At 32.6% G+C, this 27,896-nt stretch overlaps 1 protein-coding gene across 1 annotated transcript in view; it reads left to right on the forward strand.

Annotated features, from left to right (window-relative positions):
* Positions 1–27,896, forward strand: part of LOC114340003 (uncharacterized) — a 118,247-nt gene that overhangs the window by 85,142 nt on the left and 5,209 nt on the right. Inside the window, exon 2 of the mRNA XM_028290709.2 lies at positions 9,225–9,304. Coding sequence (XP_028146510.1) covers positions 9,225–9,304 — 80 coding nt within the window. The remainder of the gene's footprint in view (positions 1–9,224; positions 9,305–27,896) is intronic.

Raw genomic sequence — 27,896 nt, forward strand, 5'->3', positions numbered from 1 at the left:
AAGTTATTCTTTATAAAAAGTTCTGCATGCCCCAAAACCTAATATTCAGTCATCAGATATAAAATTTTCTCAATATTATACGAGGTATGTCAAAAAATATGAATTTCGGTCAAGGGTAAAGTACCTTTATTTCTCTCAATATCGAAAAATCTTATTATAAAAAGTTGTTTGGAATTAAAAACTCAGATCAAATATGTAATTACATGATTCTAATTGAAAAAAAAAAAATAAAATTTTTTCTCAAATTTATGGGTAGGTACCCAACATCGTTTTTAATTATTAACTCTTTTATTATCCATTTTACGAAAAAAACTTATTCTTCATAAAAAGCTCTGCATGGTCTAAAATTTAGGACACAACCATGATATATCAACTTTTATTAATTTTGTACGAGGTGTGTCAAAAAATATGAAATTCGCTCAAGATAATAGTACCTTTATATTTCACAATATTTCAATTAGAAGGATGTAATTGCATATTGAAACATTGTTTTTAATTCTAAACAACTTTTTTTAATAACCATTTTCAATATTCTGAAAAATAAAGGTACTTTATTCTTGAGTGAAATTCATATTTTTTGACATACCTCGTATAAAATTAATAAAATGTGATATCTGATGGTTGCATCTTCGGTCTTAGGGAGTGCAGAGCTTTTTATAAAGAATACCGTCTTTCGTAAAAGTAATAATAAAAGAGTTATCGTATGTGTAATAAATAAAAACGAAGTTCAGTATCAATAAATTTGAGAAAAATTTGGAAAATATTTTATTCCAATTAGAAGCATGTAATTGCATATTTGACCTTAGTTTTTATTTCCAAACAACTTTTCATAATAAGAATTTTCGAAATTGAGAGAAATAAAGGTGCTTTACTCTTGAACGAAGTTTATATTTTTTGACTTACCTCGTATAATATTGACAAAATTTGATATCTTATGATTGAATCTTAGGTTTTAGAGCATGCAGAACTTTTTATAAAGAATAACTTTTTTTCGTAAAATGAATAACAAAAAAGTTTCCCATATGTTTCCAACTTAAGTAGACACGCTGTATATATCAAATTTTTGAACAAGAATATCCAAAGAAACATAATCAGAAATTTCTTCATACGGAAGCGGCTTCACACATGGACTATAGAATCTTTCGAGTACATAAATTATTATAAAAAAAACTGTATTCATAGAAGGTAATTATCACAACAGCCCATGAAAACGCCATAAAGATAACCGCATCTCTACAAAAAAGTGAAATAACCAAACCGCTAATTTCTTTCCTAACTGCATCTGCGTCTAAATTTGTGGAATTTTTAGTTACGCATACGGTGAAAATCCGGCGTTACCGTTTGTTTTTTAATTCGTAACTTCACGTGAGTGAAAGTGTTGCTTGCCAATGAACTTGTTAATACCGTAAGTGAATGTAGATGATATCATTATAAACGATTATAGTGAGTATGGCAAGCCGAGCGCCGAGTTATAGGCGGGTTTCGTTTTAGGACTTCTTAATGGCTTTAAACACGGCGATATTTTCACTTTTACTGGTCTGGTCGATAATGTTACGTCCATAATGTTTTCCTTCCTTATTTTCTTACCGGTTTTTCCGGTCGGTGTCGGTATTAGTTGTGATCGTGACTAGATATAATATTAATTTACTGTTATGGTATCAGTTATGCGAAACACGTTCCTATTCAGAGAATTATAGTTTTCTACTTGCCAATAGATGGTATTTAATATGTAGTAACTAATGTAGGACCCAACTTGACCACCGTGGCCTTTTCGACTCTGATGAGTTCACCCAAGAATATATTTTTGGCTGCTTATTACGAATTTCGAGCGTGGACTTCGATACGCCTCGTCAAAGAATTGTTATAAACAATTAAATTGTTTATAATGGTAGGGGAACAAAGTATGCTAAATGTGCAGTCACTCGAGCGCTTTGGGACCTATTGGGTTGTGAAGAGTAGATCCTAAAACCAAAAAAAGTTAAGTAAAATTTTCCATTATACTGGGGACTTTCCATTTTTAAATTTAATTTGACATTTCCAACAATCGTTTTTTTAGATTATAGCGCCATCTATCCATAATTCGAAAAAATGGCTCGAATATTTTTACGTAAGGTATCCAAATCTGCAATAAAAAATGGGTTCTCATATTTAATAATTTAAGGTAACCTCCCACCACATCTCCGTGGGGGGGTTGGGGGGTCGTGATTGGTGCCATTTGATAGATTTTTCAAAAAAATATTGAATACGTGTATTTTTCAGTTTTTCGATCTAATGTTCATTTCGCGAAATATCGCTGGATTCGTATTTAAGATATTAAATTTACCTTCCACCCCGTGGGAAGTCGTGTTTGATATCATTCGATAGATTTTTGAAAAATATTGAGTAGGTACGTATGTTTTAGTTTTTCGATCTGTCATTCATTTCGCGAAATATTCGCTTTTTTCTTGTGAAACCTTGGAACACCCATTTCCTTACGTCCCGCTCAAATCGTCAGATTTTTGAAATATACACTCTTTTGCATGTACCTAACTTACCATATCTTAATCTGACGATTTCGAGTTTTGTTTTTATTTTCGCCCCCCCCCCTTAACGAACTCTCCTGCATTAAGAGCCAATATATGGTAGAGGTACAATTTCATGGTAAAAGGTTTCTCCCCATGTATTAATCTGACGCGCTCGAGTAACTGCAAAAATCCCCGCTTGGGCACCCCTACCATAAGGCTCTAGCTCGTAAATTAAAAGAGAAAACAAATTTCAAATAATAGTATATTACATACCTAGCGGGAAAGTACTCTATTTATGATACTAGATGCGAGGCTAGAATGAGTTCCCGCGAGGTTTGTATACTATTTTACTCACAATCGGTTAGTAGTTTATGCATTTCTAATACTCACAATCTACAATAATAATTTCGTTTCAAATATCTGTATCCATTTTCATTATGTGATAAGATGAATTATTTTAAGTAACCTGTGAGATCGTCGCTAGGTAACAAAACAAGTTTGTTGAATCTGACATTTAGGCGATACACGACGCCATTAATTGTACATATTATGTATATATAGCAGAGGGATATGTGGAGAATTCATTACATGGACAAATAAAAATTGCTAATATGTTGTCTCATGTAGAAAATCCAGAAACGTCGGCGTCATCATCTATTTCTGACACTCATAATTTTGAGCAACACGGTCTTACTTTAACCGTTAATAGTAATCATAATTCCAATGTAACTATTAATATTTATAATTCCAAATAGTTTTCTTTTTGTTAATGTTGTTGTTGTTTCTTAATTAAATAAATGTTGAGTGGATTCTATTCTTTCTAAACCATCTTTTATTCAAAAATGACATTGACATTTGCAGGTAGAAAAGTGACAGATGCTAGCCGGGAAAGTACTTTCCCGGCTAGCTGGGAAAGTAAAGTAAGTAGTAAGTCGCTTCCTGATTACTTCAAAGGTTAGAAATCCATAAATTACTAACCGATTGTGAGTAAACTATTTTACCCACAATCGGTTAGTAGTTTATGGATTTCTAATACTCACAATCTACCAATAATAATTTCGTTTCAAATATCTGTATATATTTCCATTATGTGATAAGATGAATTATTTTAAGTAACCTGTGAGATCGTTGCTAGGTAACAAAACAAGTTTGTTGAATCTGACATTTAGGCGATACACGACGCCATTAATTGTACATATAATCAAATTGTATTTATTTTACAAAAATGTAACTATTAATATTTATAATTCCAAATAGTTTTCTTTTTGTTATTGTTGTTGTTTCTTAATTAAATAAATGTTGAGTTGATTCTTTTCTTTCTAAACCATCTTTTAATCAAAAATGACATTGACATTTGCAGGTAGAAAAGTGACAGATGCTAGCCGGGAAAGTATTTCCTGGCTAGCTGGGAAAGTAAAGTAAGTAATAAGTCGCTTCCTGATTACTTCAAAGGTTAGGAATCCATAAATTACTAACCGATTGTGAGTAAAATTTTTTCCTTGAGAAATAAAAAAAAATAGCATTCACTAAACTTTAATCTACCTAATAATAATAATTAAAACTCGAAATATTTTAAAATTAGTTCAAAATGGTTGAAAATTAACGTCGATCAAGTTAGCAGAACAAAGTCAGCAGAACACAGTTATTAATATACCATAATTAAGTGTAAATAAAATGCAAATTTAATGTTCCAAGAAAAAGTTTTTTGCTCTTTTTTAAAAAAGTTATCGCATTTCTGCTAACTTGATTTCAAGCTAGCAGAACAGTAGTTCAAAAATTGGTAAATCATCAAATAATTGAATACCAGAGTATTCCCTGAATTAAATTAAAATTTAATGTTCCAAGAAAAAATTTATTTCCCTTATTTAACTTATTTTATCGCATGTTCTGCCAACTTGATTTCAAGCTAGCAGAACAGATAATTAAATACAGAGCATTCTCTGAATTAAATGTAAATTTAATGTTCCAAGAAAAAATTTATTGCTCAGATATTTCATGTTCCCATACAACCGGTTCCAACCTTAGTACCCCACGACCTTTATAGGTTTTCTTCACGACAAGTCTCTCAAACAAAGTCATTTTCATTGAAATTGTTATATGTCTTACTGTTTTATTTCCATGACTGGAATAATCTGAATCAGTACAATTCACATCATCTTCGGTAGGTACTCGTATGTACATGCGTATTTTTGTAAATATGTTTGCATGTCTTTGTGCGTTTTTCTCTTATTTAACAAATCTCACACGAAATCTGTGTTGTTGCACACGTAAGAATGTAGGGATTTTAGCTTTTTTTTCCTTTCCAACTCTTGCGATACCTTTCCCAGGACATGTGTATATACCTACGTTACAACTTTATCACCCGGTAACACTATTTCACTTTTCAATTTTAATATTACCTCAATGACTTTGTTGAGATTAATTTCGGCCTTCCCGGACCTATCATTTTGAACAACTTCAAAATAATGAAAGTAGCTGGTTTGAAATCAAGCTTGTAGAACATGCATTAACTTAAAAAATAGAGCAGTAAATCTTTTTTTGGAACATTAAATTTGCATTTAATTCACAGAATATTCTGGTTTACATTTATTTGACGATTTATCAATTTTTGAACTACTGTTCCGCTAGCTTGAAATCAAGTTGACATAACATGCGATAACTTAAAAAAGAACCATGAATTTTTTCTTGGAACATTAAATTTGCATTTAATTCAGAGAATACTCTGGTATTCAATTATTTGATAATATTATATCAATTGTTGAACTACTGTTCTGCTAGCTTGAAATCAAGTTGGCAGAACAAGCTATAACTTCTTTAAAAAAAGAGCAAAACAATTTTTCTTGGAACATTAAATTTGCATTTAAATCAGAGAATACCCTAATCAAACAGATGAAATAGAGAATGTGGAAAAATACCCTTACGAACAATTCACACATCCACCACTTCGGACTGGGAAAATTTTTTTGAATAGAATCAAAGATCCAAACACCAGTTCTTAGAAATGTGTTTCGCCCTCTTCAACCTCTCTGGGCTCATCAGTAAAGATGAGAGGTTGAATATCTTTAGACACATTCCAATCAAAAAACAATTTCATCTGTTTGATTTCGTACGAGTGGTCGTTAAACCACTAACCTTTGATCTTTTGATCACTGAGTGTGTTTCAATGAGAATACTCTGGTATTCAATTAATTGATGATTTATCAATTGTTGAACTACTGTTCCGCTAGCTTGATATCAAGTTGGCAGAACATGCGATAATAAAAAAACAGCAATAAATTTTATTTACATTTAATTGCGGTATAATAATAACTGTGTTCTGCTAACTTGATGGACGTTGAAAAATAAGTGTTTTTCGAATCTTTTTCGATCGTAAATCGACTTCTACTCATGCAAATGAGCTTTAGCAACACACTTGATATCGATATTTTCCGATATCATGTGTGCAATTACGTTTCTACGCATGCAAATGAGTTTCAAAACACAATTAATATCGACATTTTAATAGTGCGCTCTGAGGCGCAAGATCGGTTTCTACACGCGTTTAACGCGCGTTGAGGGAGATTGCATTAAGGATGCATTTTTAGCTTCAGATTGTTAATATATAAAAAAATCCGTTAGATAAAAGAGATCCAAAAAGTCAAAAAATTTGTCAGATACATGACCAGGTCAAAGATGCGGGAAGCATATTTACAGATGCTTGCGTGTGTAGACACCAGGGTGTTGAAATCAGTTAGGGTTTGGAAAAACAGTACATTTACACATGCTAGCGCGTGTAGACACCAGGGTGTAGAAATCAGTTAGGGTTTGGAAAAACAGTACGTTTACAGACGCTAGCGTGTGTTGACACTAGGGTGTTGAAATCAGTTAGGGTTTGGAAAAACAGTACAGTTACAAATACTAGCAGATTTGGACACCAAAGTGTTGAATCCAGCTAGCTTTTTTAGTAATTAATATACATGCATAAATGCTAACGGCTATTGACTTTGATTTTATATACCTACTGCCGTGGAAAAATATTTAAGTGATTTAGGTATTAGTAAATAATTAAACGTTGTTGGGATATAAACAATAATATATTAAGACAAAAGAACAACATAAAAAATAATGTTGCTCTCAAGCTATTTGCTTGTGGAATTTTTATAATTAACTATTTAGATGGGAAATAAGCCACAATTAAATTGAAAAAAAAAATTTTATTAACGTTTCGATGCCCAAATCGGGTGTCGTCAAAATAAAAAATACTACTACAGGGTGTTTTATAAAGAATGGGCCATAGCTTAACCTCAGGTTCCTGAGGTTAAAATAGGCCGATTTAAGCTAACTTACCTTAGTACAACGTTTATAATAACCGAGATACAGGGTGTCAAAGTTAAACTTTTTTTTATTTATTATTGAATATTTTCTGACAGGCATGAGATATCAACACGAAATTTAGTATGTGAGGGTTTTTCGGGACGAGAAAACTAAATTCCCTACCAAAAGTTATGTGTTGCCCAGAGGGCGCCACATACGCCTTTCAGCACTCATTTAATACGTTCAATTTTTTTTATCCGTCACTCCGCATAATTTTGACATTAAAATTTGTATTCCCCTATTAGTTTTACTTAAAAAAGGTATACCTCTTTCATCTCCCTAAACTCAACCGTTTACGAGATAAAGCATTTTAAATCTGCGGTGCAACATAATTTTTAGCATAATATCATTGTAGTTACATCAGAAAAATAACTTAAAACCATAAAATTATCCAAAAATGTATCGCAAATTTCTTCAAATGGAATTTGCGATGCAATGCCATAAATTTGAGAACTGGCACAATTATTATGGTTTTAAGTTATTTTTCGGGTGTAACTACAATGATATTATGCTAAAAATGATGGTGTATCGCAGATTTAAAATGCGTTTATCTCGAAAACGGTTGAGTTTAGAGAGCTGAAAGAAGTATAGCTTTTTTAAGTAAAACTAATAGGAGAATAAAAATGTTAATGTCAAAATTATTCTGTATAATTTTGGTGAGGGATAAAAAATTTTTTAAATTAAATTCACTCTGGTGAGGGATAAAAAAAATTTAACGTAATAAATAAGTGCTGAAAGGCGTATGTGGCGCCCTCTGGGCAATACATAATTTTTGGTAGGGAATTTAGTTTTCTCGACCCAAAAAACCCCACATACCAAATTTCATGTGGTTATCTCATATCTGTCAGGAAATATTCAATAATAAATAAAAAAAAAGTTTAACTTTGACACCCTGTATCTCGGTTATTATAAACTTTGTACTAAGGTAAGTTAATTTAAATCGGCCTATTTTAACCTCAGGAACCTGAGGTTAAGCTATGGCCCATTCTTTACCAAACACCCCCTGTATATTAAACAAAAATGTTGTTGCTTAGTAAAAAATTCAACTAATAATTTTTTTAATCTGACTCATTTATATTGGCAATTCATACATATATTATACATTTTAAAGTATTTTTTACTAAACAACAACATTTTTGTTTAATTTAGTAGTACGTATTTTGTATTTTGACAACGACACCCGATTTGGGCGTCGAACCGTTAATAAAATTATTTTTTTTTTAATTTAATTGTGGCTTATTTCCCATCTAAATAGTTAATTATAAAAATGCCACAAGCACATAGCTTCAGAACAACATTATCTTTTATGTTAATATGTTTTTTGTGTTAATACATTATTGTTTATATCCCAATAAAGTTTAATTATTTATTAATACCTAAATCACTTAAATATTTTTCCACAACAGTAGGTATATAAAATCAAAGTCAATAACCGTTAGCATCTATGCATGTATAACCACTAAAAAAGCTAGCTGGTTTCAACACTCTGGTGTCCAAATCTGTTAGTATTTGTAAATGTACTGTTTTTACAAACCCTAACTGATTTGAACACCCTAGTGTCAACACACGCTAGTATCTGTAAACGTACTGTTTTTCCAAACCCTAACTGGTTCAAACACCGTGGTGTCATCACGCGCTAGCATCTGTAAATGTACCGTTTCTCCAAACCCTAACTGATTTCAACACCCTGGTGTCTACACACGCAAGCATCTGTAAATATGCTTCCGGCATTAACTTATTTCTATAGAAATAGCCGTCTTTCTTGTTAGACGTTCTCATACTCATATGTGTATTTTTGGATTTGAATAAAATCATTTGTGGAAACCATTCTCGCTAATTTGTTAACTCAAACTCTCCAAATTGTAATACTGTATAATACATAGTGGTCCAGGCTTTTTCTTTAGGTAATGATATTTTTGATTGACAGTGCCTTTAAACTTTTTATATAATGTCGTAATCCCTTATAACGCTGGCAATTATTTTCCCGTGGAAAGATTTTATAGCATTTTCCTTAGCTCATCGTCAAACTAGGAAATTGGCGCTTCAACGCAATATCGTGATTTTATACTGGAATATAATATACTTATTAGTTTTATGTTTTAGTTAACATAAATATATCAGTTAGGTACTTAGCTAATTTGTGTTGTTCTTTTAAGATGATGAAATAAAGATCTGTCAACAGTACGTAAAGATTTTTATAAAAAATGGAGCGCCATTAATTGTTTCATGTCTCCTGCAAAACCTACGACTGTAACTCTGTGCAGATATGATTTTTAAGTTAAGATGCTATAGGTCTCTAATTTTAAACCAAACATTTAATATTTATAAATGTACATATATTTTAATTGGTTTTTAATTTTCTTACAGGTAACCGTTTGGGCACTAACTTTTGTCGCCGTTTCAAAAAGTGTACCCATCGAACAAAAAGCAGTTGCCACACAAAAACAGTGAGTATATTTTTAATAACATTTACTGCCTACTTTACCAATTATTATTTAGTCCATGTTGTAATGCCGCTTCCCTATGAAAAAAATTCTGTTTCGGTTTCTTTGTGGATTCCTGTTAAAAAATGTCCCCTTTAAACAAATCAGAAGGGTGCCGAAACAAATTTTTGGGCAGACATTGTTTAAAATTTTTTTTCTACGACCATGCTAAAAGAGCCACTTTCACGAACGCATTTCGTTTTTGAAAGATGCACTTTCCCGCACGGCGTGCGGGAAAGTAAAATACCTCGTAATATGGCATTATAATATATTATAATACATAAAATAAACTAATATTTAGATACTAATTTATTTCAAATTTATCTTATTATGTTCATGTTTTAATGAAATTATCAGTAGTAATTGCACAAGAGCTCTGAAATTATTGAATTTTTCCCGATTGACACTTTGACAAGGCGAGTGAAATTATGTCAAAGTGTCACGAGAGCAAAAATTCTATATTAATTTCAGAGGTCAAGTGCAATTTGTTGCGATTATTTCATGAATAAAACTGTTCAAAACCAAAATTTTATTGTAATTTATTTATGTAAGTACCATTAAACACACAGTTTTTATAAATATTTGACGATTGAAAGTCATCACTTTTATAATTTTTAAAACATTGTCATTAATGCCACTGAATGTATTTTTTCGTAGCAACGAAGGGCATCTGACGTAATATACTTAACGACGGGAGATTATCAAAAATTATCGATTTAATTCAGATTTCTGTAGCTTTCTATTGGTCAGAATCTCCTATGAATGAAATAATCGCGATTAATAATCATTCATAGGAGATTCTGACCAATAGAAAGCTACAGAAATCTGAATTAAACTGATAATTTTTGACAATTTCTCGTCGTCAAGTATATTACGTCAGATGCCCTTCGTTGCTACGAAAAAATACATTCAGTGACATTAATGACAATTAATGTTTTAAAAATTATAAAACTGGTGACTTTCAACCGCCAAATATCTATAACAACTGTGTGTTTAATTGTACTAATTTGTACTTACATAAATAAATTACAATAAAATTTTGTTTTTGAACAGTTTTATTCATGAAATAATCGCAACAAATTGCACTCGATCTCTAAAATTATTATAGAATTTTAGAGCTCTTGTGCAATTACTAATGATAACTCGATGAAATAAAATTATTTTGACATAATATTTAAAAGTCAGATCAGTAGACAATTACAATGCTTTTGAATTGTCGTCGTGGAAACCAATATCGTCGTCGTGGTAACCCATTATATTGAAAGTTTGGTTTTGACAACCTTGTCAAAGAATTAATTTGTGTATTTTCACTTCTAAATAAAAATTGATATAACTCTATTTTTTGTGGCTTTTTTTCAAACGTACGGCCCTAGAAAAAATATTGTTCCTAACTTATGCGGAAAGTGTTTTCCCCGCACTCGACTGCTTGCCCGAACTCCGCTATCGCGTCGTTCGGGTCAACGGCAGTCTCGTGCGTGAAAGTATCACTTTCCGCACTAGTTAGGAAAATAACTATTTTAATTAAATTCAAAAGATCACCGTTTTTAGGTTTTTTAAGTCATTTTAAACAAAAAAGGACTCTTGTCATTTATCTCAAAAGTTAATATTTTTGAAGTGTACCTAAACTGAAGTTTAAATCTTCTATTTCAGGATTCTGACGAGTAGTGGAGCTTATTTCAATTAACATCGTTTTTTTACTTCGACAGGTTAAACTGCAAAACCTCGTAAGTCAGTTTTATCTAACTTTCGAAGAGAGACGAAAAACATTTTGGCTTCTTTATGTAAGATTCACTTTATTCGTTTTGTGTGTGTAGGGATCTTTTTAGGTAAAAATTCCATTACCATTAAGTAAAATTCAGTAATATTGTTTTTCTGCCAAAGAGCGACTTACGAGGTTTTGTTACTTAAAATCTTAAACTATCATTAAACTTACGAGGTTTTGTCTCATAAAAATGCAACTTACGAGTTATTGTAACTTAAAATCTTACTTATGACGTTTTTGTAGATGTTGCTAGTACAATTAAATTTAAATATTGACTTACAAGCTTTCGTAGTTTAAAAGATATGTAAAAGTAAAGTATAAACAACAAAGTATAAAAGTAATAATGGATTAAAAATCGACTTACTATGTTTTGTAGTTTAACCGTCGATTTGTTAATTATGCGCCTCCACTCGACTTTTAAGTCACCAAATCGCGGCGCCTTGCGTCGCACTATGTGGTGCGTCTATGTCGCACTATATGATTGGCGTATTTAATTAGCACATTGGCAATAATTAATTGAATAAATAAATAAATTATTAAAAAAACTATGTTTAATAGTAAATTATAAATTTTAATAAACGTCAAGCATTTGTTGGAAATATTTCACATAAGTACGTATAATATGTATAAGTCACACTATATAGTGCGACGCGGCTTAAAACTCGAGTGGACCCGCACAATTAACAATTTAAAAACAGCGCTCTATATTGAAATAAGCCAAGATTACTCGTCAGAATTTTAAAATTTAATGTTTAAACTTCAATTTAGGTACTTACCAAGCGCAAAAATAAGAATTTACACATGAGTTTTCAAACCTCGAAAATGCACATTTTTGTATTTTTCAGATTTTAAATCGCTTATAACTCGAAAACTATAAACTTTTGAGAAAAATGAAGAGATTCCCTTTTTGAATTACCCAAAAACCAAAAAAAATATTTTTCGGATCAAAAAAGATGGTTTTTTGAATTTGTTTAAAAAAATTGTTTTTTATGCTTAAAAACAATCACCAGGCACCTTTCTGATTTGTTTAAACGGGACATTTTTTAAAAGGAATCCGCAAAAAAACCGAATCAGAAATTTCGTCATACGGGAGCGGCCTAACAACATGGACTATAATAAAATCTAGACATTCCAATTTGATTTATCGTAAAGCGTGAAATGGGGACATACATTTTTAATTGTCACTTATTATATTTACATTTAAAATATTTAAATATTAAAATATTTGCGAAACTGATGACAACAGACGTTTAACACACGCTATTTTGTAATATGTTGTATCAAAACTTCCTTATTCTGAATATACTGCTCCAAAAGACTACACTGTCCTACGAAAAAATTTTTGTTAGATTTTCTTCACTTCATGAGACAAAGTTAAATAATTTTATGTTGAGAAAACCGAATATGATAACAACATTAGTTTATCAGCTTTAGGCTATGTTTCAAGAGTTCTAAATTAAGGAGATAATGTTTTAGATATTACTAATTGAAGAAACGGGTTAAGATTTTTTGCAGGCTAGTCTGCTTTCATGTAATGTGACTTCCTCTCTCTTCCACCATACAAACATAAAAAACAACAGCGTATTGTATAGTCCAACGGCATTCTTAACCCTAGAAGGATCAAGGAGGGTTAAAAAGTATCCATAACATTGCATTACATCCGATTTTCTAAATACCTTTGTTCCTAAAAATCTCAAATAATTAGTAATTGTCGGCGTACTACTGTCTTATTAGATGGCATAATTAGCATTTCTATAATATAATTCATTTCCTCATACTTTTATAAAAACTTGACAGTGGACTATAAAAAATCCCCTTGAATACCTTCAACACCATCCCAAAATGGAAAGGGACGATATCATTCATGTGTCAAATTAGCAAAATCTAAAAGAAAAAATGCCAATAAGTGGGCAAAAATAACCATAGTTTGTTCAAACTGCAAGTATGTATGCGGTAAGCACAGCAAGAAGTCAAAAATGTTTCTGTATCCGACGATGATGCCAATTTCACTGAAGCCGAAGACTCCGGGTGAATTATAAATTCGTATCTTTTAACTATTCCATTAACGTTTAGGAATAATATAAAAGTGTTATTTTTAAATTAGTTTAAATAAAAAAGCACGTTTTTGATTAATTTATGTGTGGACATTTTTTGACCCTCCTTGGTCCTCGATGTTTCTACTAAAAGGTTGGTCTTGCGAGGGTTAAGAGAGCAGCAACGAATTTCAGATCACCATAAATTTTTCATTTGTGTTCCATCATATTTGATCTACCTCCTTTATGATATCTACTTATCTTCTTCTTCTTAAAGTTCCGCTCCTATCGGAGATTGGAAATCATTCTGGCAATTATAATTTTGTTGGTTACGCGCCGGAATAGTTCAATTGAGCAGCATCCAAACCATTCACGGAAATTGCGTAGCCACGAGATTTTACGTCTTCCTACGCTTCTTCTGCCTTTGATTTTGCCCTGCATTATATTCCTTAATAGTTCGTATTTTTCACCTCTCATGATGTGCGCCAAGTATTCCAACTTCCTGATTTTTATGGAATTTAAAACTTCGCATTGTTTTCCTAGTTGTTTGAGCACTTGTGCGTTTGTTTTACGATCTGTCCATGATATTTTCAGAATACGTCTATAACACCACATTTCGAATGCTTCCAGGTTTTTAATGTTGGATTGTTTTAGTGTCCATGCCTCAACCCCATACAAGTGGGTGGAGAAAACATAACAACGAAGCATTCTTATCCAGAGCGTTATATTGATATTGCGATTACAGAAAAGTTTCCTCATTCTGTTAAAAATGGATCGTGAAATTTCAATGCGGCATCTTATTTCTTTTGTCTGATCAGTGTCTTCTGTGATCCATGCTCCAAGGTATTTGTACGAAGATATTTGCTCAATTTCTATATTATCCAGTACTAGTCAAACTCTGATGTTTTGTGCTTTTGTAAATACCATGAACTATATTTAGTTGTTGAGCAAGGTGTTGCAATTCTTCCAGTGTTCCCGCTAGAAGTACGGTATCGTCAGCATATCTTATATTATTAAGTGGCTCACCGTTTATTATTAGGCCCTCATTGACTTCGGCCAACGCTAATTCTGAGATGGCTTCACTATATAAATTAAATAACAATGGTGATAAAATACACCCTTGGCGCACCCCACGGCGAATCTGGATATCTTCAGTCAGTTCATTTTCAACTTTCACTTTTGCTGCTTGATTCCAATAGAGGTTACATATAATTCTAATGTCTCTACTGTCTATGTTTTTATTTAACAAAATTTCTTTGAGACGATTATGCTGCACTTTGTCAAATGCCTTCTCAAAATCAATGAAACAGGCATATACTTCCTGATTCATATCTAGGCATCTCTGCGAAAGAACACTTACTTCAAACAGTGCGTCCCGTGTTCCCAGACCTTTCCTAAATCCCATTTGTATATCACTTATGCCTTCGTCTAATTTCTTATGTATTCTATTGTGAATCACTTTTAAAAACAATTTCAAGACATGACTCATTAAGGCTATGGTGCGATATTCATTGCACTCCTTTTCATTGGCTTTTTTGGGTAGCAGTATAAATGTCGATTGGAGCCATTCTTTAGGTATTCTACCTGTTATATATATGGTGTTAAATAAATCCAATATTTATTTTGGAATAGATAGATTGGAATAGATATTTTGACATCCGCACTTTTGAGGTGTGTCAAATGTCTTACGCCTGGTGTGCATAGAGCAAACAAACTGAACGGTAACCACAGAACACATTATTACATAGTTACATATATTACGCCGATAGAGTAGGCAACACATAATGCTTACAAAACAAGAGTGAAGTACGCCGATAGCGTATGCAACACAAACTCAGCAATAGTAAATTATTGAATAAAACATTATCAATTAAATATGAGTTTTCAAAAAGAACAAATAATAGAAATTAAAGAATTCATAAAGGAACTGATCGCCGAAAATGGAGAGGAAATGATGAAAGAAACAAGAGATCTAATCAGAGAAGTGAAAGAAATGAATCAGATGTATAAGGATGAAATAAAAAGACTAATAGAAGAAAATTTGCAGATGAAAAACGAAATAAAGGAAATACGAGCTAAAATGAACTACATAGAGGAAGTAGAAAATAGAATAGAAACGAATGATAGGGAAAACAGGAAAACAATATAATCATAAACGGATTGGATATACCAAATATTAACGAAAAAGAAATGGAAGACCATGTCAAAAACTTCGTCGATAAGGAATTAAAAGTTGCAATAAATAATGCAAAAGTAAGAAAAATCAAGAACAAAACATACTTGGTCAAAGTAGATAACTTCCCAAAAAAATTGGAAATAATGAAAAATAAAACACTACTAATGAGAGGAGAACACAAACAGGTTTATATAAATAATGATCTGACTGTAAAAGAAAGAGCAATCCAAAATAAACTCAAAATAATTGCAGAAAAAAAGAGAGAAGAAAACAAGAAAGTAAAAATAGGATATCAAAAATTAATAATCAATGGAGAAAAATGGATATGGAGTACAAAAAATAATGAATTGATACAAGAACAAAGAAGCAATAACACGCAAACAAAAAACTGGCTACAATAACCACATGGAAAAGAGATGGCAAGACATCAACGGAAACGACGAGGCAAAGAACAGGAAATGAAAATGGTAATAGTAATAAACAAACAATTTGGAGACTAGCAACGTGGAATGTGAGAGGACTAAATGGAAAAGAGGCAGAATTAAGCTATGAGTTTGATAGAAACAGAATAGAAATACTAGGAATAACAGAAACCAAAAAGAAAGGCAATGGAGAAATGTATTTGGAAGGTGGACATATTCTCATATACAGCGGTGTGCCAAACGAAAAAAGAGCAGCAGCGGGAGTGGGATGTGTAATACATAAAGACAGAATAAAGCACATACAAACATGGGAAAGTTGGACAGAAAGAATACTTACAGTAGAGATGAAGGATGAAGGGGAAGAAAACCTAACCATAATCACGGTGTATGGCCCAGATGAAAATGAGAAAAAGGAAATAAAGGACAAATTCTGGGAAGACCTCAACATAGCCGTAGAAAACAGTAAAGGAAATATATTTATTATTGGAGATTTTAATGGTAGAGTAGGAACCAAAGATATGTCGACATCTGATGTAATTGGAAAATATGGTGAGGAGGTGAGAAATAACAATGGAAGAAGGTTAATAGAATTTTGTGAATTAAATAGCCTAATAGTAACAAACACACATTATGAGCATAAAAATATTCATAAATTTACAAGACAAGGACCAAGAGAAACGGAAAAATCAATAATCGACTACATACTGATAGAACGCAATAATAGAAGGGCACTCCAAGACATAAGAGTTAGAAGAGGACCGGAAATAAGCAGTGACCACTACTTATTAGAAGCTAAAATAAAACATAGGATAGAACCCCAAACTAGAGCAGCAGAAAATAGAAAAAAGATTGAGTTCGAAACAATTAAAAACTATAAGCTTAGAGACAAACAAATAGCTCAAAAATACGAAGAACTGACAAACTTAAAAATAACAAACTTGATGAGATCAATACAGGTAAGCAATTTGGAACAAAAATGGCAACTACTCAAAGATATATTAATTGAAACGGCAAAAGAAGAGTGTGGGGTGTACAGGAAAAACAACAAAACTAAACAAACGAGCTGGTGGAATGATGAAATCAAAAAGCATGTAAAAATGAAGAAGAAAATGTGGGAAAAGTACTTAGGGAACAAAACCGAGAAAAATTACGATAGATACAAAGAAGAAAGAAAGAAAGTAAGAGACATGATAAAAATAGAAAAAGAAAAGACCTGGATACAATTCGGACAACAGATGGAATACAACAGTAAAGAAAATCAGAAACTTTTCTATCGAACAATGAAAAATATAAGAATAGACAAACCAACAAGAGATACAAGAATAAAAAACACAGATGGAACAATAATAACAGACGATCAAGAAATAATGGAACGATGGAAGCAACACTTTCAAGAACTACTAACTAGTAATGAAGTAAACAGAGAAGAGAACAACGAAGAAAATGAAGAAAGAACAGAACAGGAAGAAAACACAGATGAAATAACAAACGAAGAAATAGAAACAGCAATAAAGAAACTTAAAAATGGGAAATCTCCTGGACATGATAGAATAACACCAGAAATGCTGAAGTATATGGGACTGGAAGGTAGGAAATTGCTCAGAGAAATATGCAATGAGGCATGGAAGAAAGAAGAAATACCGTCGGACTGGGAGATGGGAGTAATACTGCCCATACATAAGAAAGGAGATATCAAAGAATGTAACAATTATAGAGGAATTACACTATTATGTACGGCACTGAAAGTATATGAAACAGTATTAGAACAAAAGCTGAAGAATATAATAGAAACGACACTAGAAGAAGCCCAGAGTGGTTTCCGGAAAGGACGAGGGGTGCAAGATCACATATTCACAGTGAAGCAAATAACAGAAAAAACACTACTGACTAAAACCAAAGCGTACATGGCCTTCATCGACCTAGAAAAAGCATTCGACAGAGCGAAAAGAGAAACCATATGGAACAGTCTAATTAGAAGAGGAGTTGATAGAAAACTAATAGAAGTCATCAAAAGTCTATATAAAAGAAACACGAATTACATAATGCATAAAAATATGAAATCGCAACAATTTAAAACATCTGAAGGCTTAAGACAAGGAGGAGTCATGAGCCCTACACTCTTTAACATCTTCATGGACGAAATAATCAAAGAATGTATACCACAATTAAAAAAGCTACATGTAGGTTACCGAAACCTAGAAAGAATAGGAATATCAGAATGTGCATTTGCTGATGATGTAATTGTCATGGCAGATAAAGAGGAAGATCTAAGAAATAATCTACAAACATGGAATGAGGTATTAAATAGGCATGGGATGAAAATAAACACACGCAAAACAAAGATTATGGTAGTAGCACAAGAACAACCCGTACTAAACATACAAATCAATGGAGAAACAATAGAACAGGTAAACTACTTTCAATACCTGGGAGTAACAGTGGAAAACAACGGAAAACAACACAAAGATATAGAAGAAAGGATTAACAAAACGTCTAAAATATTCCACGCAATTAACAACAAATTTTTAAACAAAAAAGAAATATCCAGAAAAACCAAAATAACTGTCTTCAACACGATATACAGACCAGTACTTACATACGGGTGCGAGTCTTGGGTATTAACAAGAAGTATGAAGAGTAAGATCCAGGCACTGGAAATGAAATACCTAAGACGAGTAAAAGGAGTATCAAAAAGAGACAGACTAAGAAATATAGATATACGAGCGGAGCTCAAAACTAAACCACTCCTAGAATACATCGAAGAAAAACAGCTGAGTTGGTGGGACCACATGAAAAGAATGAGAAGAAACATACCAGTAAGGAAAGTATGGGAAGCAAGAATTCAGAAAAAAAGAAACAGAGGAAGACCATCAGAAAACTGGGATACAACCATTGCGAAGATTATCCAAAAGAAAGGGAAAACCGTAGCAGAAGCAAGCAGACTGGCACAGGATAGAAAACAATGGTCAAAGTTTGTGCACACGTGAATAGACATTAGTCCCGACACTGAAAAGTAAAAGGGACTTAAAAGACTATATATATATATATATATATATATATATATATATATATATATATATATATATATATATATATATATATATATATATATATATATATATATATATATATATATATATTGATGTGATCTTGATTATTGATATGAGATAATATTCTTATATGTCACTTAATTTAATCAATGTATTAATACTAATCTAATTAATTAACCAGATCAAATATCAATATGTTTTCAATCTCAGGGCGAATTATAAATTAATTACTTACTTCCGTGGCTTCTAAATATTTCTTAATGGTTCCTAATCGGGATAGAAAAGAAAAGAGTAAAAAAAATACACATATGGGTTACAATTATAATTAAAATATTTTTTATTTTATTTAAAAGGCAATCAATGCTTAATATTTGCTATTTCTTATTATTCTTAAACATAACATTTACAAATGGGAATCTTATTTCCTTTTGGTTTTCAATTGAAAGTTTTTATTAACATTTAACTATTAGGAGTTATTAGGAACAACTCTATTTAAGTTTGATGAAGCTTTTCTGATATTATTGATTGTGTTATTCAATTTTTTATGTGGAATTTAATACGAAAAACCCATACATTCATGTCCAAACAAATGAGACTGACCTTTTCCTGGTGAACTGAAAATGTCCTCACACAAGACCCGTTTCCTGCTATCCTTGGCTGCGATCAAACCTCGTCCTGGCTTCCAGTAATGTTCTCCTTTGAAAAACTAGCTCGAATAGCTCTCGTTCCTGCGTCTGTCGTGATGCTGTGTTCTACCTTTCTCGAAACTGCTATCAGCTACCGGGACACTCTTGGCTCAAGGAGGTTCTTTTACTCTCGACCTGGCCTACTTCTCGTTCCACGATAGATACTCCACACTCACGGAACTACACCGGCTTTCTCACTCTCCGTACACCACCGTCTACTACTCGACTTCACTTCTCGACAGCTCAAAACATTCTGCTCTCACTTTGTCATCCATTCCCCTACTTTCTAAATATCCCTTCCAGATTCACAAATCAATTTTCCACCACCAACTCTCATTCGTAATATTCCTCAAAACCAATTTTTAATCTTTCTAAATATGCTTAATGGATTTCAAAAGAAAATATTTAATTCCCATTCTAAAATACTTTCTAACTATTTACAAATTTTAATGACCTATTCTCTCTTTCAAATGAGTCTTATTTAGCATAGGCTAATGATCGAAACCTTCCGCGAAAAACGATAATGAACTATCATCTATTTCACTGAGTTTTATTTAGCATAGGCTAATGATCGACCTTCCGAGAAGAACGATAATGGTACGCGTCATTCACTTTGTTTATCTAAGCACATTGTTCCGAGTTTCGTACGCTTATTCTAATCACTTCTTAAAATTACATATAACAATTTGTTGTATACAGGTTGTTTTAAATTTATATGCCCGTGGTTGAGAAAATTGAAATTATTTTATATTAAATTGAACTTTGTTTATAATTATCAAAATTTAATTTTCATATCAAATAGAAATATAACAAATCCCCGCCTTGTATTCGATAAAATTTATCTGCATTTTTAAATAAATTTTCTCGAGGCAAAACCAACTCCCTGTATATTTCCTTACTTTAATTTACGTCTTATACCCCTTCTTCTTGTATTACTCTAATTAGTCCCACCTGTAGAGTAATTGTTTCCTTATTTTCAGTGTCCTCATCCTGTGTTAGAGTGTCGGCTATTATGTTGTCTTTCCCTTTTTCCCATATTAATCTTCTGTCTTTTTCCTCAGATTTTTCACATACTTTTATCGTGTATTCTGCATCCTCGTTTTCATATGCCTCCTCTTCAAATGCCACTGTTTCGATCATATCTTTTTCGCTTTCATTTTTTTGCTTTATTTCTTCTTCTCCTGAGCTCGTCTCTTCTTTTGAGGAATCCCAGGTTTCCTTTGTTTCTGATACTCTCAAATTTTCTTCTTCTGGGCTCAACTCTTCTTTTGAGGAGCCACAGGTTTCATTTTCTTTTATCTTTTTCTGACCTTTTCTCCTTTTTTTTCTTTGTCCTTGCTTCGCTGCCAAATTCATTTCCACTGTTTGTTCTTTACCTGATTCGTCCGTATTTTGTTTCTCATGTTCCTTGTCCTGTTCTTTTTCTTTTTCTTCTGTTAGTTTCATCGTATTATTTTTAAAATCTATCACTACATGTTTTTCTGCCAATTCGTCCACTCCTACTATCATGTCATGTGACATGTTTGGCATTATTACACATTGTAGTGCATACATATTCTTGCCCAGTCGTACCATTACTCGTATGCCTTCATTTATAGTTGCCAATGTCCGTTTGTTTGCGCCCACTAAATTTACCCTAGGTATTTTATAAATTAAATTTGTTAAGTTAACTTCTTCTATTAGTTTTCTGTTGACCAATGTTATTTCAGATCCAGTGTCTATCATAATTTTAATTGGTTTCTCGTTGATAAATCCATCCACAAATTTTAAATTAACTCCATTTTTCTTTTCGTTGTTTCCTGCCAATTTAATAAACTCCTTGGGGTGACAAAAGATTCCTGTTTGATTTTTGGTTTTTAGTGAGCGCCGTCGTGAAAAGACGCCGGTTGCTCATCGTTGTTTATATTTTCGTCATAATGTCTCTCTCCGTCATATTCATCTGTCTGGGTATTATTTACTTCTCTTCTATTTTCTCTTGGTCTGTCGGATCTGTTTCGGTTTTCTCGATATCCCTGTTCATTTTGTCTACCATTATTTCTGTTTTCTTGATTTGAGCGTGTGGTGTTTCTATTCTGGTATTCTCGATTTCTGTCTTCATTCCATTGCCTATTTCTTTGTTCATAATTTCCTCTTCCGTTGTCTCTATTTTCGTTTTCCCTTCTGGGATTAAAATCTCGTCTTGTATAGTCCCTCCTATTTTGATTTCTATCTCTGTAATCTTGTGTTTCTCGGGGCCTGTAATCTTCTCGCGACCTTCTTGATTTTCTTTCTCTTAGACGTGATTCTCTTATTTGTAGGAATTGGCATAAACTATCTATGTCTTTGTAATTTTGCAATGTGATATGGTCTTCCAGCGTTTCCTCGAAATGTCTTGCAATCAGTTCGACTAATTGTTCCGATGAGTAATTATATTGTAAATGTTTTGCATTATTGTAAATTTGCAAAGCATATGTCCTTTCTGATACACCCATCCTATCATTGTATTTCCCATTTTGCAATTCCTTGTTAATTTCCAATTGTTGGACTTTTCCCCAGAAATAATTCAAAAATTTTTGTTCAAATTGTTGCCAATTGCCGAATTCTTCTTCTTTACTATCGAACCATAGGCTTGCTTCATATTTGAGATGGTTTCTGATAGTTTCTTTTGCTGTTTCGAAATTTCCGATGTGCTGTATTTTCTTTTTCAGGCTATTTATGAACGGCACTGGGTGTAATCTTCTTACGTCCCCGCCAAACCTTATCTTCACGTCATCTGTGCTATGTATAACCATTTCTCTTCTTTCTCCGACATTTTGTTGAGTATTGATTTTCGCAATCTTTCTTTCCACTTCTTCTATGTCTGCTTGAATAGCGTTTTGCAACTTGTTTTCCAAACTTTCCATTTCTTTTTTCTGGCAATTCGTTATCTCCTTTATTTTGATTTTGATTTCTTTAATCTCTAACTCCTGTTTCTCGCTCTTTTCTGCAATCTCTTCTATTTTTTTAACCATTTCCTTCTTAATACTCTCTATATTTCTGTTGTTTTCTTCTATGGCTTGTTTTGTTTCCTGTTGATTGTCATCCATTTTTTTTGATGTTTCTTCCTGATTTTTATCCATTGTCCTTTTTGCTTCATCCATTGCTAGTTTTGTTTCTCTTTGATTGTCATCCAGTTTTTGTGACTGGAGTTGCATCAGTTGTAATAGTTTATCTATTCCTGATAATTCTTGCTGTTCTGATGCCATGATTGTCGTGTCTAAAATATCTTCTTGGTCTGAATGTTCTTTTTGTTTTTTGTTGTCTTTGCTTTGGCTTCTTGTCACAGACATTTGTTTTCAAGAAGTACTGTCCCCGCCAAATATGAAATTTTACTAGTATGTTACCAAGACGACTTTTTCTCACCCAAATATTATAAATTGTCAATAAATATATCAAATGTAAATATCGTAAAAATAAATTATTAAATCAGTTATGTAAAATTTGTACCTAAAGAGATCTAAAATTTTATGTTATCAAATGTAAGTATCTCACTTTTTACCACAGGCATATAAATTTTCAAATACCGGCTTTACTCTTTCTATCCTTCAAATTTGCCACTAGAAATACTTTACAATGCTTTCCACGTTGGACGACAGTTGATGTGATCTTGATTATTGATATGAGATAATATTCTTATATGTCACTTAATTTAATCAATGTATTAATACTAATCTAATTAATTAACCAGATCAAATATCAATATGTTTTCAATCTCAGGGCGAATTATAAATTAATTACTTACTTCCGTGGCTTCTAAATATTTCTTAATGGTTCCTAATCGGGATAGAAAAGAAAAGAGTAAAAAAAATACACATATGGGTTACAATTATAATTAAAATATTTTTTATTTTATTTAAAAGGCAATCAATGCTTAATATTTGCTATTTCTTATTATTCTTAAACATAACATTTACAAATGGGAATCTTATTTCCTTTTGGTTTTCAATTGAAAGTTTTTATTACCATTTAACTATTAGGAGTTATTAGGAACAACTCTATTTAAGTTTGATGAAGCTTTTCTGATATTATTGATTGTGTTATTCAATTTTTTATGTGGAATTTAATACGAAACATTCATGTCCAAACAAATGAGACTGACCTTTTCCTGGTGAACTGAAAATGTCCTCACACAAGACCCGTTTCCTGCTATCCTTGGCTGCGATCAAATCTCGTCCTGGCTTCCAGTAATGTTCTCCTTTGAAAAACTAGCTCGAATAGCTCTCGTTCCTGCGTCTGTCGTGATGCTGTGTTCTACCTTTCTCGAAACTGCTATCAGCTACCGGGACACTCTTGGCTCAAGGAGGTTCTTTTACTCTCGACCTGGCCTACTTCTCGTTCCACGATAGATACTCCACACTCACGGAACTACACCGGCTTTCTCACTCTCCGTACACCACCGTCTACTACTCGACTTCACTTCTCGACAGCTCAAAACATTCTGCTCTCACTTTGTCATCCATTCCCCTACTTTCTAAATATCCCTTCCAGATTCACAAATCAATTTTCCACCACCAACTCTCATTCGTAATATTCCTCAAAACCAATTTTTAATCTTTCTAAATATGCTTAATGGATTTCAAAAGAAAATATTTAATTCCCATTCTAAAATACTTTCTAACTATTTACAAATTTTAATGACCTATTCTCTCTTTCAAATGAGTCTTATTTAGCATAGGCTAATGATCGAAACCTTCCGCGAAAAACGATAATGAACTATCATCTATTTCACTGAGTTTTATTTAGCATAGGCTAATGATCGACCTTCCGAGAAGAACGATAATGGTACGCGTCATTCACTTTGTTTATCTAAGCACATTGTTCCGAGTTTCGTACGCTTATTCTAATCACTTCTTAAAATTACATATAACAATTTGTTGTATACAGGTTGTTTTAAATTTATATGCCCGTGGTTGAGAAAATTGAAATTATTTTATATTAAATTGAACTTTGTTTATAATTATCAAAATTTAATTTTCATATCAAATAGAAATATAACAATATATAAATCCAAAAGAAGGTCAATAGATTCAGTATCCACAATTTTGAGTAATTCGATAGGAACTTCATCAGGGCTGAAAGATTTACCACTTTTAGCTTGTTTCATTGCATATTCGACTTCTTCTCGTATAATGTCAGGTTCAGTGTCATCTTTAAATTCTTTTGGTGCTTCTGTTCTCTCTTTGTCTTCAAAAAGCTGTGCTATATATTGTGTCCATCTCTGCATTTGCTGGTTTATATCTGTCATAAGTGCACCACTTTCATCTCTTAGTTGCCTAGTTTGAAGTGTTTTTTTCATTCCTGTTAGTCTATCTACTTATCTAAACAGCCTTAAAGGCCCATTCCTGGGCATAGGCATCCCCTGTTAATTTCCATTGGTCTCTATTCTGGGCAATCTGCCTCCAGTCCTTTCCTGCCGTTCTCTTAAGGTCGCCCGTCCAACTTATCTGTGGTCTTCATCTTTTTCTTTTCTGTTCCCATGGTCGCCAGTGTAGAATTCGCTTATTCCATCTTTCATTTTTGCCGCAGATTGTGGCCCGCGAAGTTCCATTTAAGTTTTGCAACCAGTCTTCATACATCGTTCACCTTTGTTCTTTCTCTAGGCCATGAGTTTCTTTTCTTGTCCTTAAGACCGATATCCAGCATTTGTCATTCCATTGCTCTTTGTGATTTGGATATTCTGTCGATGTTCTCCTTTGTGAAAGCCCATGTTTGGGAGCCGTAAGTGACAACCTTATTTATGATACATATTTCATTTATGTAATCATAGTCTTCTCCATTTGATGATAGCAGCAAGCAGTGCCGGATTTAGGATACTTGCGGCCCTAGGCCAAATTACCCCGAGAAGCTCCCGAGAACTTCACGATTATGTAATTAAATCATAAAGCACATTTCATATTAATATATTATAATGTTTATTTTAATTTTACTTTTTAAAACTGGTACAACATACAAGGCATAACATAAATGAATAAGAATGCCACTAATGTTCTATTTGAAGACGGTACATAAATAGGTTGAAATGTATTCACTAATTAAATAATCTTGGTTTGCAAATTTGGCTAACTAAATCCCAAAAGCAGCTCTTACAACAATTTCTATATTTATAGAAATTTCTAATAAAAAAAATGTATAGAAAGATTTATATATTTATAGAAGCCTTTGAGATGTGGGTTTTTCGAAGGGTGCTGAAGATCTCTTGGACAAAGCATGTGACCAACAACGAGGTCGGGGTGCTGAGAAGAATGGGGACTAAGTAAGAGAGAACTCCTAAATATTGTAAAAAAGAGAAAAACGAGTTATCTAGGACATATTTACAAATGAGAAAGATATAACTTTTTACGACTTATAATGGAAGGGAAAGTGGAAGGAAGAAGAGGTCCAGGAAGAAAAAAATGCTCCTGGCTGAAGAACGTAAGAGACTGGACAGGCATGGGTACACATTCGATACTAAGAACCGCTCAAAATGGAGAGCAAGTTGCTGTAGTTATAGCCAACCTTCCGTAATGGAGAAGGAACCTTAAGAATAAGATAGAAGATATTATTATATTTTAAATTAGTATTGCAGTTAATTGTCAAACTTAAATATCATTTGTTTCATGCTGAGGGAAAAGTACAGATGACAACAAAAGAATAAAAAAGCCGAGTTGAAAAGACATTGTAAGTAAGGGAACAAACAAAATAATGTGAACTGCACTAGTAATAGGCTACGGTACTGAAAAACAAAAATATTAAGATTACAACAAATAAACTTCTGGATCGTTCAATTTTCACATTATTCTCTCATACCGAAAAAGGTCAATGTCATGTTCTTAATTTGGATAAAGTTGGATTAGTGATTAACACTCACACCACTTCATAATCATAATAAATCTCATATCTAAACTCTAAACACTGCTTTTTGGCTGCTGCAAAATCTTTAATCAAATCGTTAAGTCTAAAGCTCAGCATTTGAAACAAAACTAGCCAAACTAGACAATCTAGAATCGAGTTTCCGCAAGTAGTTTTTGATTCTTTTCAACATGCTGAATGATCTTTTTTCAGATGCGTTATATGTCATCATGCATATAGTACAATGAGCAAAACCGTGTCCATATTCGGAAATAATGTTGTTAACTGTTTTTCATGAATGAGTTTCAGATACTCCAAAAGTGTATTCCTCGGAGGCTTGGTAATCTTGTTATCATGAGGTTCTCTTTCTTCATCAAATATACCTTCAACAAAGCCTTTGAACTGTACTCACTCTTCTCCAAAGTCATCATCTATGTCGATTCGATACTTTTTAGCCGAAATAGAAACTTTTCCCCTGATTTCTTCATTGGAAATTGACGATAAGTTGTTTAAAAATCCAAATTCTTCATTAAGACTGAAATAAACTTCGGACCATTCATTCAATTCTGAATAAAGCCTGTCAATTACAACATTGAATGTATTAATTCTTTAAGTCTTCTTTGCCATTAAAGTGGGGTTCAGTGGGTTCATTGGGTTCATCTTCTTTGCCTTCGCCAGGGAGAGCTTTTCTTTTCGGGCGTTTTTTATTTCAAGAATATAGTAAGGTTTCATTTTTAGATAACTGTTCTCCTCTTTTTTTCATAGGAATCAACGTTGTCTCTCAGACTAAATGCGTCCTCCTAAAAAAGTTTTTTTTACAAAACACTGCGGCCCCCTTTTGTTTCTACTAGTCGGCCTCGTGGTAAATCCAGGGACGCCAGAAACGTCAACAAATTAAATTGATTATATGCTTGTAAGTGAACACTTTCGGAATATCATCAAAATGGTACCTACGTTTTCAGAAGCAAATGTTGGAATCTGATCACCATCCCGTTGTCACATACATTAAACTAAGTCTAAAATGAATCCAGCGACAAAAACTAAAAACAACGTAGGTACTTCGGTTTGACGATACAAGCATAAAAGATAACGCTAAACCAAGAGTTTAACAATAACAACAGTTGACAATTGAACAAAGAACATTGAAAAACAACTAGAAGATCCAAAAGAACTATAGAATGAATAAGAAGAGGAGAAATTAAAGGAGAAGGAGATTGTCCTAGTTAAATAATTTAAGGGACTGGTTTAAATGCGGTTCTATATAACTCTTCAGATCAGCGGCAGATAGAGTGAAGTTAGCGATGATGATATCCAACCTCCGATTAGGATTCAGTCGCTATATGCTATACGCTATACGCTTTTACTTTGTTTTCAAGTGTCCGATTTTGTTCCAAATCAATTTTAATAAAAATAGAAAAATATCAGAATGGTTAACTTTATGTTCTTCTTTTTATTGTACTAATAATAATTTTTCAGGCAGAGGAACACTATAGATCGAAACTTTCTCAATTGTTTCTGCTGTTCGCTTTAATAGCAAATATGACTAAAACCATCTTCTTCATATTTATTTCGCCTAAAATC

This window comes from Diabrotica virgifera, chromosome 2, assembly GCF_917563875.1.
Source record: "Diabrotica virgifera virgifera chromosome 2, PGI_DIABVI_V3a".
Lineage (NCBI taxonomy): Eukaryota > Metazoa > Arthropoda > Insecta > Coleoptera > Chrysomelidae > Diabrotica > Diabrotica virgifera.